Source organism: Nilaparvata lugens, chromosome X (assembly GCF_014356525.2).
Source record: "Nilaparvata lugens isolate BPH chromosome X, ASM1435652v1, whole genome shotgun sequence".
Taxonomy (NCBI): domain Eukaryota; kingdom Metazoa; phylum Arthropoda; class Insecta; order Hemiptera; family Delphacidae; genus Nilaparvata; species Nilaparvata lugens.
The window spans coordinates 95,299,282-95,312,963 of NC_052518.1; the positions used below are offsets into that span (position 1 = coordinate 95,299,282).

Here is a 13,682-nt window from a genome sequence, read left to right on the forward strand (position 1 = left end):
ACTGTTCACAGAACTACTAGTATTCCTTGGTAGCTCACTAGAAGATTTATAAATGCTATTCTAGCTCACAGCCTCATAAGTTTAGCGACCATTGCGTTAACGTGTGGCGTCGCGGCCATAATGTACCATAATGTACATTATGTGGCGGCCGTAACCCTGTACCTTAATGCCGGAGTTATAATAGCTGACGCCCAGTGAAACTATTGTACCACTTGAAACTGCAGAAAATTATACAACTTGATGATCATCAACATCACAGTTCTTTAGTTAATAAACTAACAAAAAATCTAGTGTTTCTTATACATTTTATGACTCCTACTAAAACTCCTATTATGACTCCTATACCAAAACTCTGCACCTATCAAGTTGTTGAAATACTCATCTTGACCAATAAAAGTTTATAAGTTGGAAAAAACATTTATTAACGAAAATTACAAACATACATAAAACATTCATAAAAACAATATAAAAATATGTAGTACCCTTTTTATTTAAAATATTTAAAAACTTTGAAACATTTCAACGACTAGTTTCGCCTACTTGAAATGTTTAAAAGTTATAAATATAAAGGGTACTACTTGTTTTTACATTGTTTTTATTAAGGTTTTATGTATGTTTGTAATTTTCGTTAATGAATGTTTAAATTTTAATGAACTAACCCATATAAGTGAAGTGATTTTATACATAAAACATATATTTTCAATGCCGGCTCATATTTTGCACTAAACTGTTGATAGTTTACCATAATGCAATAAATTTTAGTGGCACTGCATCTAGAATACTCATAGTAATAGACCAAGCACTTTCAAAAAGTGTGAGCATGTGTTTGAAGCTGCTTGTTTGATACAGTAGCTGGTTGTTTTTAAATTATGTTACTGAAAATGTATAATGCTTATTCATGCAAAGTATCATTTCTTCTCTATTATTCATTTCATCAATTATTGATTCATACATCGATTGAAACCTGAATTGAAACCTGCTTAAACTATTATTTGTCTGCATTTCTGTAGTAATGATTTTTTAGATAATGATGATTTAATTAAGAGAAGACTTGTAATAGCCTATGGATTCGACGATTCCTTTCTCAATTAATTATACAGGGAGAAAATAAATATAATATTTATAAAATAAAATTATAGTACCCTTTGAAATTAATAAAACATAGATTAAGAATACAAATTATAACTAGTTTCAGTGTTCACTCCATCTAGTGAACACTGAAACTAGTTGTTATAATTTGTATTCTTAATCTATGTTTTATTAATTTCAAAGAGTACTATAATTCTATTTTATAAATAAAAGAGAGTAGCCCTAAATTCACACATTTTATGAATAATATTATTTGTCTTTTTCCGTATGTTTATTGAAAGAATTTAAAAACTAGTAAACAGTATACAAATGTAATCAGTAATAAAAACCAATTGGAACTGTGCAGGTATAATTAAATTAATGTATCAATTGAATTCTAAGAGCTTGAACATTGTTCTGTTTCAACCATAGTTTTTTATTATTGTCAGGTAGTACAACTTGATTTCATTGATAAGAGCAATTATTACGGTATGAAATAGTTGATGGAATTGGAAGAGTTCATAAAATATTCTACTAAAATAAAGCGCGCACACGACTACACTTCAGAGAACAAACTAATCAATTAGAATGTTTCAGACAAAATTAAAAATTCAGCTCAGTTTTCCACTGAATAATTTACATGCTTCTGATGGTCGACCTTCGCCAGAAATAGCTAGACGAGGAAATTAGACATCAAAATCGATATCATTACTGCTGACATGCTGAAATTTGCAAAATTATCAAAATAAATAAATAAAAATCTACTAAATACTCTGAATACTTCTTCACTGTAAATATTGTTATCCTAATATCAAAATTCTATTACAATATACCTTTACCATAGAGTAACATTATAAATAATACAGGCATAGGCCTATATTCTATATTATAGAATATACATAAGTTATATATTTACTCTATGACTTTAATATTGCAACTGTAACAAGAATAGAATACAATAAGAAGCAGAATAATAAGCATGAAAAGCACAATATATTATTCTGAATAAGATTTATTCAAATTATCCTTATAAAACTGGAATTCAAAAAAGATTAATCAAAACTCCCAAAAAAAAATGTTTTACAGTTGCTTGGAAAATAGGTATGCCTGCAAGGATTACAGTAAGCAAAGAACGTTATTCCAACTTTCAAGGCACTCAACTTCAAATCAAATCAAATTTCATTTATTCAAGTAGTTGCATATAAAAGACAAGCTTCACAACATTGAATCGCCACAATCAATAATAAACACAAAAAATACAATAGTGCAAGGAGGAGACATCAAAGAAAAAACACTGCCTCTACTTGCTACCCGCTAGATCAGGTGGCGTGAGAAAGGAATGAAGCTGTTTAAGTTATTTCATTCTTCATTTTTTTCATTTTTTATTCGTTCAATAGCAGGACAGATTGTGCACGACGGCAGAAATTGCTGACATCGCTCCATTATTACAGTGTGTTTTATAGATTGTTATGCTGAATTTGATTTTATACCTAGTTTATTGTTTATCGAATGGATGAAAACTGTGTGATGCACGCCAGACGACTTCAGATTTCATGACAGATCATTCTGCTGAACAAGTATACTATTTTGGCCGGTAGGTGAGGAATTGCTCACTCTGCAATATTAATGAGAAGGAGGGTATACCACACTTTATTGTCAGATGCCCTTTTTTGCTGAGATCCGGAGAAGGCACTTTGAGAAGAGTACGTAACCTGTCTGAATTGGAACTGCTATCGGGTGGGATTGGCAGGCAGTCATGCTATTTGATTAACATTGGTGCTACTATCATGGTTTGTCATTAGACAAAGCAGATAGCTCTATCCTTTTCTAGCTCAGCAACGTTGCCATATTGTTTTAGACCATGTATAATAATTAATTAATTACCAAAATATTCAATCTCAATAATTATAAAAATTCATTATTAAATAATTGAAAAATATTTTTCTTGACATATAAGGCTACAATACTTTAAACAAAAATGAACAATTGATAATATAATATCACAGAAAAAACTTTAATATCACAGATAAAAATGTATAAGACACATTATAAGAAATGTCTGAAACTAACTATTGTATTGAATTGTAAACTATTTAATATTTTCTGTAATTGATGTAGTAGTTTTAGTTTTTTTTTGGAAATAAACATTTATTTATTTAATATCGGATATAGGCCTACTGGGAATGCTATCTACTTTATGGAAGACAAAATACTCTTATATCTGGTCTGTGTTGAGAATCAGACTATAGAATAAAATTTATTAGCAAGAAATGTCAAGAGTCAGATGTAGTTATAGGACGTTGAGGTCCTATTGTCATCCTAGGGTAGGGAGGGCCCTATGTTGAATCAACTTTTAGAAAGATGAATAAAACTGATGTGCCTCAAGGTTCTATTTTCGGTCCCTTTTTTCTCATTTATATCAATGACTTCCCAGAAAAACTTGACAGAAATAATAAATGTGTGCTGTTCACAGATGACAATATTATCATTCCAAGAGAAAGAGGATCGGACAAATATAGCAGTATAGCTTTAGCATTCCATAGAGCTTCATTAGCATGCAGTGGTCTCAAACTGATAATCAACGGGGAGAAAACTGAAAAATGGTCTTCACACCCAAACAAAGATAAGAATACTATGAAGATTGTCTTCACACCCAACCAAAGACCCTGAGACAGAAGACAACATGAACACAACTTGCAGTACAAGGTTTCTTGGGGTGATAATTGACCAGAACCTGAACTGGGGTGAACACACGAACCATTTGTGCGACAGGCTCTCATCGTCCCTGTATGTGATAAGAATTAGAAACAAAGCATCTTGTAAAAATAATAATAATAAAATAAATAAATAAGCTTTATTTGTCATAAGGGCTATGCCCCATACAAAGAGTTGCACACTAACAATACATAAATTACAATTACAACTTCAACACAATTGATCGAATTCTGGATAACGCTATTGAAATGGAATAGTTTGATGTAGACTCCTTAAAAATAACAAGAACTCAGATTTAAAGCTATTAAAATATCATTGATTGTATATGGGGGAGTAATTTTACATGTCACCGTGACATAAAAAACTGTACTAGTAAAACAATAGACGATCTTTCAGATATTGAATATTGACTGGACATTAGAACAACAAAAGATAAAAACAATAAACTGCTTCTCAAAAGCACCAACAACTTTTACTACAACTTTATGAACAACCTGTAAAACTTCCTGTTTGTCTGCTTTGTACAATGCTAAACCATGCCTACTTACTATATCCCATTTCATCCTACTAAGTGATGCTACCAAATTTCCTTGTTGGTTCCAATCAGTATTGAAAGAGGATAAATCTAATTGATACTTTACCAAATTCAACCAGTTGAGACTATTTCTGTTTTGATAGAACTGACTTCCCGACAAAATCATAAGTTTTCTAAGGCAAATCTCTGGGTACCTGTCTTCTGGCATGTTTAATATTTTTATCAACCATGTTAAAGTTTTGAAGATGATCAAATCCTGTCTCCAAACGTAATGCCCAGCTCGGTGTACGTGAGCCTAAAAACAATAGTCTTTTCAAAAACCAGAGTTGAACTTTCTCTACTTGCTCAGCACAGGCCAAGCCCCCTACTTCCGCCCATACACCGCCATCGGAAGGACTAGTGCTTCAAACAATTTTATTTTGCTATCCCATGAATCCGAACGAGCGTTTCTCAAAACCTGTAGCATTACTTCGCTGACTCCTTTGGATTTGGATGTTACAGATGAGCAGTGTCCATTGAAACGACCTGAAGAGCTAAACTCCACGCCCCCAAGTATATAACAGAAGACACTTTAAAGTTTGTAATATAAATTAGAACAGGAGACACGATATAAATATATTGAAAACACTTAAAAACTTAAGCAGACTGCCTTCTTCAGTCTTCTCGGTTGAGAAAGGAGACACAGTCTCCGAAAATTTCCCCCATTTCTAATGTAAGTTTTTAAGTGTTTTCAATCTATTTATATCGTGTCTCCTGTTTTAATTATATATATATATATATATATATATATATATATATATATATTGCAGACCTCTATTTCATCGCCCTTATAATAGAAGGGTCTGTTCTTTCTCAACCTTCCTCTATGAAATGGAATTATCTTGGTCTTGGAAATGTTGACCCTCAATTTCAGACTTTCACAGTAATCCTCCAAGCATTTTATTTTGTTTCTCATGTCTCGGAAGGACTATCTGCAAGGATGACAATGTCGTCCGCGTACAAGAGAATTAGAACATCAGTGGAATCATCTATAGGTATGCCAGATAAAGCTTTCTCTCTAAAGTAATGTTCTGTGTCTGAAATATACAAGGAGAAGAGAAGTGGGCTGATAGAATCCCCCTGTAAAGCGCCTCTACCTACTGGGATAGATACATTCATATGGACCAGCTCTGCCTGTCTGTAAAGCTGACTAAGGAATCTTATAATCTTACCACTCACTCCCACCCTTCCCAACTTGTAAAAATAATAAATAAAAATAGCAGATGAGAGAGCAGCATTGGTTGCATACCATGCCCTCTGTTTGCCTCTTTGCTGAGATATAGAACCGTATTTTTGGGACAAATAAAGATTTGAATTTGTAGCATGGGGGTCTGCACCAAGGAATTGTATGGACAGAAAACTTCGCTGTCAAAAAAAGGCATAAAGAAGGCAGGATTTCAAGGAACATGACAAACCATTACGGTATTTTATCCATAATAAAATACTCACTGCGGTCTCAATATATATATATTATTGAAACAATAATTCTTGCTACTGGAAAGAGCCCTGCACTACATAGTGACCGACATAATTGCAACACCAGTGGCCGAATAAATATTGACCTTCTGCAACGTAGGCTCCAGAAATTCGAGTACACCCCAACTTATGCTGGCTCACACTATTTCAACATCCTGCCAAAGGACCTCAAGTCGATGAAAATACACTCCTATCCACACTTCCTTAAGGAGCTGAAACAGTATGGTCTTGAGGAGACCATATTAACCCATAGTGGAATTTATAGAGAAAAATACATTGGACATGATCGAGTTCACCTTCTGAAAATTATGACGATCCCCGATCCATGGACCGTGGCGAGGAGACTGGAAGTAAGAAGTAAGTATATTACAGAGAAAAATAGATTCAAGATTCGTTTATTGTCAGAACATTAAAAACAATAATGCAAGACATCGGCAAAAAATATACAATCACAATTTTAACAATTTATCACAGGTCATAGAATTACATCGCATTATTTATTATTTCAAACTGTAAGGTTAGCAGTCAATTATAACAAATTTATGATCAATATATCACAGGTCATACAAATTACATCACATTATTTATGCATTACATCAAGTCATTTATACTGTAAGGACAGCAGTCAATTAAAATATTTTTCACACAAATTTTCAACTGTCTAATTTCAAGCTCTTTTATTTCAACTGGTAACTTATTGTACATTCTCTTTCCAAACTCAACAAAACTATTCAACATAAAGTGGTAGTTACACTGAGTCCTTCTGAGTGCTGTAGCCTGTCTAGTAAAATGGCTGTGAACATTACTATTGATTGGAAAACTGTTTACATTTTTCTTTGTGTACATCATGCATTCAAAAGCATACATTGCATTAATTGTCATGATTCTTAGGCTTTTAAACAATGGGTTCTACTATCCCTATTACAAATTACTCTGATAGCTCTCTTTTGTAAAATAAAAAGTTTCTTCACATTTGAATCTCTCCCCCATGCAACAATGCCATGTGCCAAATGAGACTGAATATATGCATGATAAACAGCAATCAACACATCAAGACTAACAATATGCCTTAATCTGCTAAGCATAAAAATACCTAGACACCTTACTACACAGTAAGCTGACATAGTCGACTAATACTCGACTGACGGCCTGGGTCAAGTCTATTATGGTTTTTGTTTGTTGCTCCTTACACTAAAGTCGCAATCAAGGATATGCTGGACATGTCGATTGATGATTGTGAAAATTTAAGGCGATTCTACAACTACCAAATCGCTAATTATTATTGAAAACGGTCATATTCTTCAATGACCACCTCTCTCTCCTATTTTGATAAACTATTTTTGTATGTTAAAAAAAATACTTTGTTCCAAAAATAAATTATTAAATCAAACAAAAAAAAAATTGTTTGTAGATTTAAGAAGGAAAATATAGTGTGACAATTATAACAACTATAGTGACAATTACAGTGGAAATTATAAGGTCTAAGTTAATTAAGAAGTGTAACTGGCAACTGGGCAAATAAACTATAATTTGCATTTGCATGACTAGTTTCTATCAAACTAATTTATTTTAACCTATATTGAATAAATTTCATTGCTGGTTATTCTCAACTTGAGCAATAATTGTGTGCCGTACATACCTAAGCAGATATGAAATTGATGTTACAGATTTTTAATTAAATTAATTTAATTTACTTGCCCTGAGGCCTTTTTACTTGGCGTATAGCTCAAGCTAGTAACTTAGTAGGCGTTTTGTTATTACACTGGGTTTGAAAAAAATTAGGCGAAGATAAGTTAAAAAATGTCTGTCTTTAGCATAATTTGATAACTCTTATCTTAGCCTATACCAAGCGATTTGAGTACCTATGATACGGTACTTACCCAGAACCACTGGCTAGATGCAAATCTTTTCCAAAATCGCAAGTCGTAACATCACTGGTGTGATAATTAAGTTTTTGGATAACTGATATGTGATTCAATTCGGGAGGCATACTCAATTTCAATTATTTTAAGAAACAAACAATACCTAACTTGCCAAGCATAACCTCACAGTTGAGCTGTTGATAACACATAGCTTAGGCCTATACTCTAGTTTGATTATAGTTCTGGAGAAGTGTCTATCACAAATTACATAAAATTATCTAATAATTGACGAATTGAGAAAACACTACTAGGAACACCGCTCGTCAGGGAAACTCAGAATTATTATTATTACTATTTTGGCTACTACGCAAATAACAGTGATAACAACAATAAACAAGTGCCTTGCCTACTGCGCTACCTACACACTTGACACTACTGACAGAGACAGACAGAGCGAGAGCACGCGAGAGCATACTATGGCGGCGCATGCGCTCTGTATTGAATGGTAGTTTCATAACTGCGCTGGCGTTAGTGGCAATTGAAATGCGAGCGGTCTCATTGTCTCATAGATACAGCGCAAATTCGAGCGAGACTACTTCACATGAGGATTCTGCATTTCTGCATTCAAATTAAATTATTACATTATAGGGAGATCCACGTTATATGACAGTGATTCAATGATGTTATTACAGCCAGAAAATACATACAGTACACTAGGCCATGTCATTACAATAAAATTAAACAGAATTACAATAACAATACATAAATAAAGATAATGCAGTGCTTGATTAGCAATGGTATTGCTTTCCTTGTCTATCACCCAACGAAGCTGACTGATAGCGCTATCTCTTTCTCGCTTTGCTCTGTCGCCAGATCGTCTTTTAACAATGTGGATTTAATAATCAATCAACAAAATATTTCATCTTAATTATGAAAATTCACTATGAATGCTATTGAAAAATATAATTTCTTGCTTAATAAAATATAGGTACTGGTTTATTTTAAACGAGAATGAACAGTTAATATTACATCAATGAACCTGTATCAGCTACCGACTATAGAAGGCATTGTATTGTATTCCGTATTAAATACAAATTTTGTATTTCACGTTTAGTATATTATTGAGAATGGAAATTTAAATTGAATTTGATCTACATCAATTTGTATAACTCACAATTTTCATATGGTTTAATAAATAACTAAGAAATAATTCCTGAGAGATATGACTGGAACCAGATCAGGGCAACACGCCGAACATCGGCTAACTCCAGTTTCTCCAAAAGAATATCGTAGTCATTATTGTGTCAAAAGCCTTACAAATGTCCAGAAACAGTGCTGAGACTCTTGAAACATCTTTATTATCGAATGGACTTCAGAGAGAAACCTGCGCAGATCAAGCTTAGTATCAATCCCTCTGTGAAGCTAAATTGATTAGGGACAAAAAATCTGTTGAATGGAGAAAAGTTATTGGGCCAGGCTTTACTAGTTTTTCAAATAGTTTAGAGAAGTTGGATATAGTGAGGTCCACGTTATAATGACAGTATTTGATCAACTTTAGTTTTGCTGTCCTTATCTATCATTCGACAAAGCCAGTGGTACTATCCTTTTCTAGGTACACAACGATGCCAATTATGTTTTTGACAGTGTATAAATATAATTAATTAATGCAGAGAATCGGCATCGCTATTCTTCTATTTTCATCCACTACCATTATAACGTGGACCACACTATAGCAAAGAAATTCAATACAAAGCGCATGCGCCATAAATGTGCTCTGTCAGTCAGGTCAAAAGTCGAAAGGTTGCGCCACCCACCTGCTGCCACCCACCTGATGCCACCCGAGATCAATGATTTATTGCCCGGGCCGACCCGGCTAAACGTCATTTTCACGTTGAATTTCCTCAAATGTATTCAGGAAAGTCATACCGTTTATCCTTGAAGCACCCATGCAGAATTGCATCTTGGAAGGTTGAAGTTGTAAAAATGTCATCAGAAGAAGCATCAACATCAGAGTCACGTGGACCTGTTCCACAATTACCGGTTGAAGTAAACAAGGACCAAGATTCAGGTGACCGTTCTCTAGGGTCTTTGGAAATACCGGTACCGGTCAACAAGAAAGAATGCAAGAGGCCTACACTACTTGTTAAGAGGAAGTTAAATGTGAGTATGAATCATATTTAATTATTGACCTAACCTGGATATTTTGTTGCTGTCAATTTTTATTATCTATAAAAATACAAATAGGAAACATGTTGCTATGCCTACACAGGTATTTCCCCTCATATCCATATTGAAATCAACAAATTCATCTTTGATTCCAATTCTTACTGATCAGAATCATTAATTTCCTTCAGTAGCCTGTCTATTTTAATATGTTTTGTCTTTTCTTTCAGCAGTGAAGTGATTAGGTTTATTGAAATAATTATCTCTGTATTTTCATTTTCTGCTAACGACGTGGTTTATGTGGTAGAGTATGGACATTACTATCCATTATTTATTGCTGTTTCCTAGCGTTCCAGAGCGTTTTTTCTGCGTTTTCTCACATTTTTCAAGAACTAATGGAGAGAAAATGTTCAAACTTGGTACAGAGGTTCAGTTAGGATCTAAAAATTTTGCCTTGAATGGACTTCAAAATTACGTCTGATAAGCGTTTTTACTGCCTTTTCTCAGATTTTTTTAAGAACTTACAGGAATTGTGAGAAAATTTTCAAGTTTGGTACATAGAGGTTCATGTAAGGTGTACAATGTTGTATAAGGTGGTTTTGTTGAAGGACTTGAAAACTACGTCAATAAGATACGCCTAAAATTAAATATAGGCTTATATAGTCCAGGCGCTGGCTTAAATTGAGCATACATGAGAGAGGCAGAGAATTTGACTTCGGATTATTGTTAGGGGGTCTTTAGTGTATATGAAACTCGATGTCGTCACGTCCCAGGGTGGTCGACAGATTAGGGGGGAAGGGGTGAGTTGTAAAAAACGCGCGCTTATAAAATCGCCTGTCCTGCAGTTACTATTCATAGTACAGCTTTGAATTTTTTCTCAATATTATTTACACATAACTGGCTTTCAATGTGGTCTCCTACATTTTTGCGATAAACCGCATAGTTTTTCCGTAAAAAAATAAAATATATTGATAAATCTATTTTTCTATTATGGACTTTTTGTTATTTCTCAAATATTTAAGTCGTTAGCCAACTTAGAGGAAAAGGTTTCCAATAAACGTTGTAAGCCGTTTCTTCTTGAATCCAATGATGTATATAGTTTGGGGGTTACGATCATAGATGCGGTGGTGGGAGGGGGATAAGTAGCACTGTTACGCTGCGGCGTGGTCCTCCCCCATGATTAATGCGCATAGTGGCCTGTCTATCGCATTCAAATTATGTATTTCAGGAACGCTATCATATGTATTTTCGGTCGCTGAACACGATTTTTCAACTCTTAAGCCTCAATGCGGTAATTGATAATCCTGATTCTTGAATGGAAGTGGAATAGGAGATATCTTTGTTGAATTTGAAATATTTGGAGAGAATACTGTTGGAAATCTATTGAGGGGAGATCAGTATAATTAACGTGTGAGAGCAAGCAATCAATTCAATGAAATAACTACAATAAGGACTCATGAACGGTTCAAATATGAGAGATTGTCAAAGTATATTTGAAAGAAGTCAAGAGCTATTTGTGGAGTTTTTTTTAGAATCACAATGCAAAATCAATGACTACTTGAAATTTATGACTGATTATTGTAACATAGTTTAAATTATCTTAAATTGTATTCGTGATCATAAGGAAGGACAGGAAGGACTCTGGTAGCCTATTGCACATAGAAACTGTACGAGAAAAGATCCCATACTTTTTTCATTCAATCACACAAACTATGTTATGGAGTCTGTGTTATATCTAGAAAATATGAAAAAAAAATACCCACAGAAGTAGAAAATCATTTCCAATAAGGAAACATTAACTCTATACAGTCAATACATTGACTCTCTGTCAAAAGGAAATCTTGAAAATTTAATAATGTGACAACCGATCATGCTTTGGAGCAAACCCTCATTCGATCATCTAAAACTCATAGGTAAGTGATTGGAATAGCTAGTTCTTCAAAGGCTTTCCTAAAATGGCTGCTACTATATAAATAAATCTTCCATCAAAGATATTCTGTTCAAGTATGTTGACATCATTATGGATATCACTGGAGATTTTCATCGAAGGAAGTAAAACAATAATAATGGGAGATGAGAATGATTTCCAGAAGCATAACCTTCTCACGAGAACATTACATTTTTCTTAAAGACTCTGATGGACAACAGAATCTGCATAATGTTATCAATGGTCTGGAAGCAAGTGAAGAAGTGTGTGATTCTCTTTTGAATGTAGAAAGAAATAGTTATTCGGTTTCCAACGATTTTTATCTGAACATAGTTGTGGTAAATTGTAAAAGTGTATTCTCACCTATAAAAAGAAACAGATATGAGTTCTGTCATTCTTCACGATGCAATCAAACAAAAAATCCTAGTCTTAGTTCATTCTAGAACAAAAATATCTGATCTCTGTATTTTCACTAGGTAGCTGTTTAAAGATAATTCAGCATTGCATTAAAGTTTTAGTGCAGCATGCATTTCTACAATAACCGCAATCTCTGTCAACATCTGATGGATATTTGGAAAAAAAACGCTTAATCTCACTTGTCCCATGAAATTGTAAGTGAAACTAGTTGTGGATTTGACTAAATCCCTAAATATCGTTGACAAATTCGCATAATGATGACATGGCTCTCCTGAATTCAACTCCTACTTCACTTTTCAAAACTTTCAATACGCTGCAAGATTATGGAAATTCTGTGATGAGAAGATTTATGAAAATTCTCAATGAAGATGGAGTGATACAGGTGGACATAGTTTTTCATGTCTATGGTCTAAAATCAAACAAAGGTAGTGAACATACTAGAAGCAGCAGATTAAAAGAATCACTCCAATAATATGCTCTCTAAACCATCGAGACTTGATTTCTAAATCTGTGGGAGAGATTTATTAATGTGACATGCAATAATCTATGAAGGAATAATCCATACGTTAGCTACGTGCAGGAATACATTCATTCATTTGTGGATAAAACTACAAATCATTTAAATATGTTTCGGAAAGAATAACAGGCATGGCCCAAAACTACTCTATTCCCAAATTTTGATACTGAATAACTTGTTACCATTTCAAAACAGTCTGAACGGGATTACCATAATGGATGAATCAATCAAAAGTTAGTGAAATACCATTATAGTAATACTGTTAGAAATCATTTGAATGAATATTTAAATTTTCATTTCATTTTGATTTGACACATATCTATTGGATATAATTATATATTATCTATAATTATAATTATAAGACAAACTGAAGAATCATGAAAGATTACCGTAACACTTTCATACTAAACATAATTATTATGATAATGAATGAATGATGAATTCCATTTCCACCATAAAGAACTAAGAAATTCCACAAACATTTCTTGGAAATTAACTGACCACTATATCAAGTAAGCGTGGCCATTGTGTAATTAATAATTCAGCCTGCAGCGCATCACAATAAATTAATTTGAAATGAAAACAATAATACATAAACACATATAAATATTATCATTATTCTATCTTAATATATTTCTTGAAACCGAAGTTACGTTTATTCCAAACAGTCATTTCTTAGTTTCCTTGCAGAATGAGATGAAGGTGGAAATTTTGACCATAATTTGTATATTATGATGAGAATTATCAATTATTGAGGCTTGAGAGTTGAAAAATCGTGTTCAGCGACCGGAAATACATGAGATAGTGTTTCTGAAATACATGATTTGAATTTATAGACTAGTAGGAGCGATGCGATAGACAGGCCACTACGCGCATTAATCATGGGGGAGGACCGCGCCGCAGCGTAACAGTGCTACTTATCCCCCTCCCATTGCCGCATCTATGATCGTAATCCCCAAACTA

The 13,682-nt window shown here is 33.6% G+C and overlaps 2 protein-coding genes across 4 annotated transcripts in view; one reads left to right on the forward strand and one right to left on the reverse strand.

Moving 5' to 3' along the window:
* Positions 1-8,125, reverse strand: part of LOC111052835 (WD repeat, SAM and U-box domain-containing protein 1) — a 54,547-nt gene extending 46,422 nt beyond the window's left edge. Inside the window, exon 1 of the mRNA XM_039442122.1 lies at positions 7,714-8,125. Coding sequence (XP_039298056.1) covers positions 7,714-7,823 — 110 coding nt within the window. The 5' untranslated portion in view covers positions 7,824-8,125. The remainder of the gene's footprint in view (positions 1-7,713) is intronic.
* Positions 8,126-9,501: 1,376 nt separating this feature from the next.
* Positions 9,502-13,682, forward strand: part of LOC111044708 (protein RRP5 homolog) — a 39,632-nt gene continuing 35,451 nt past the window's right edge. For all 3 annotated transcript variants that reach the window (XM_039442743.1, XM_039442744.1, XM_039442745.1), the window contains exon 1: positions 9,502-9,855. In XM_039442743.1, coding sequence (XP_039298677.1) covers positions 9,601-9,855 — 255 coding nt within the window. In that variant the 5' untranslated portion in view covers positions 9,502-9,600. The remainder of the gene's footprint in view (positions 9,856-13,682) is intronic.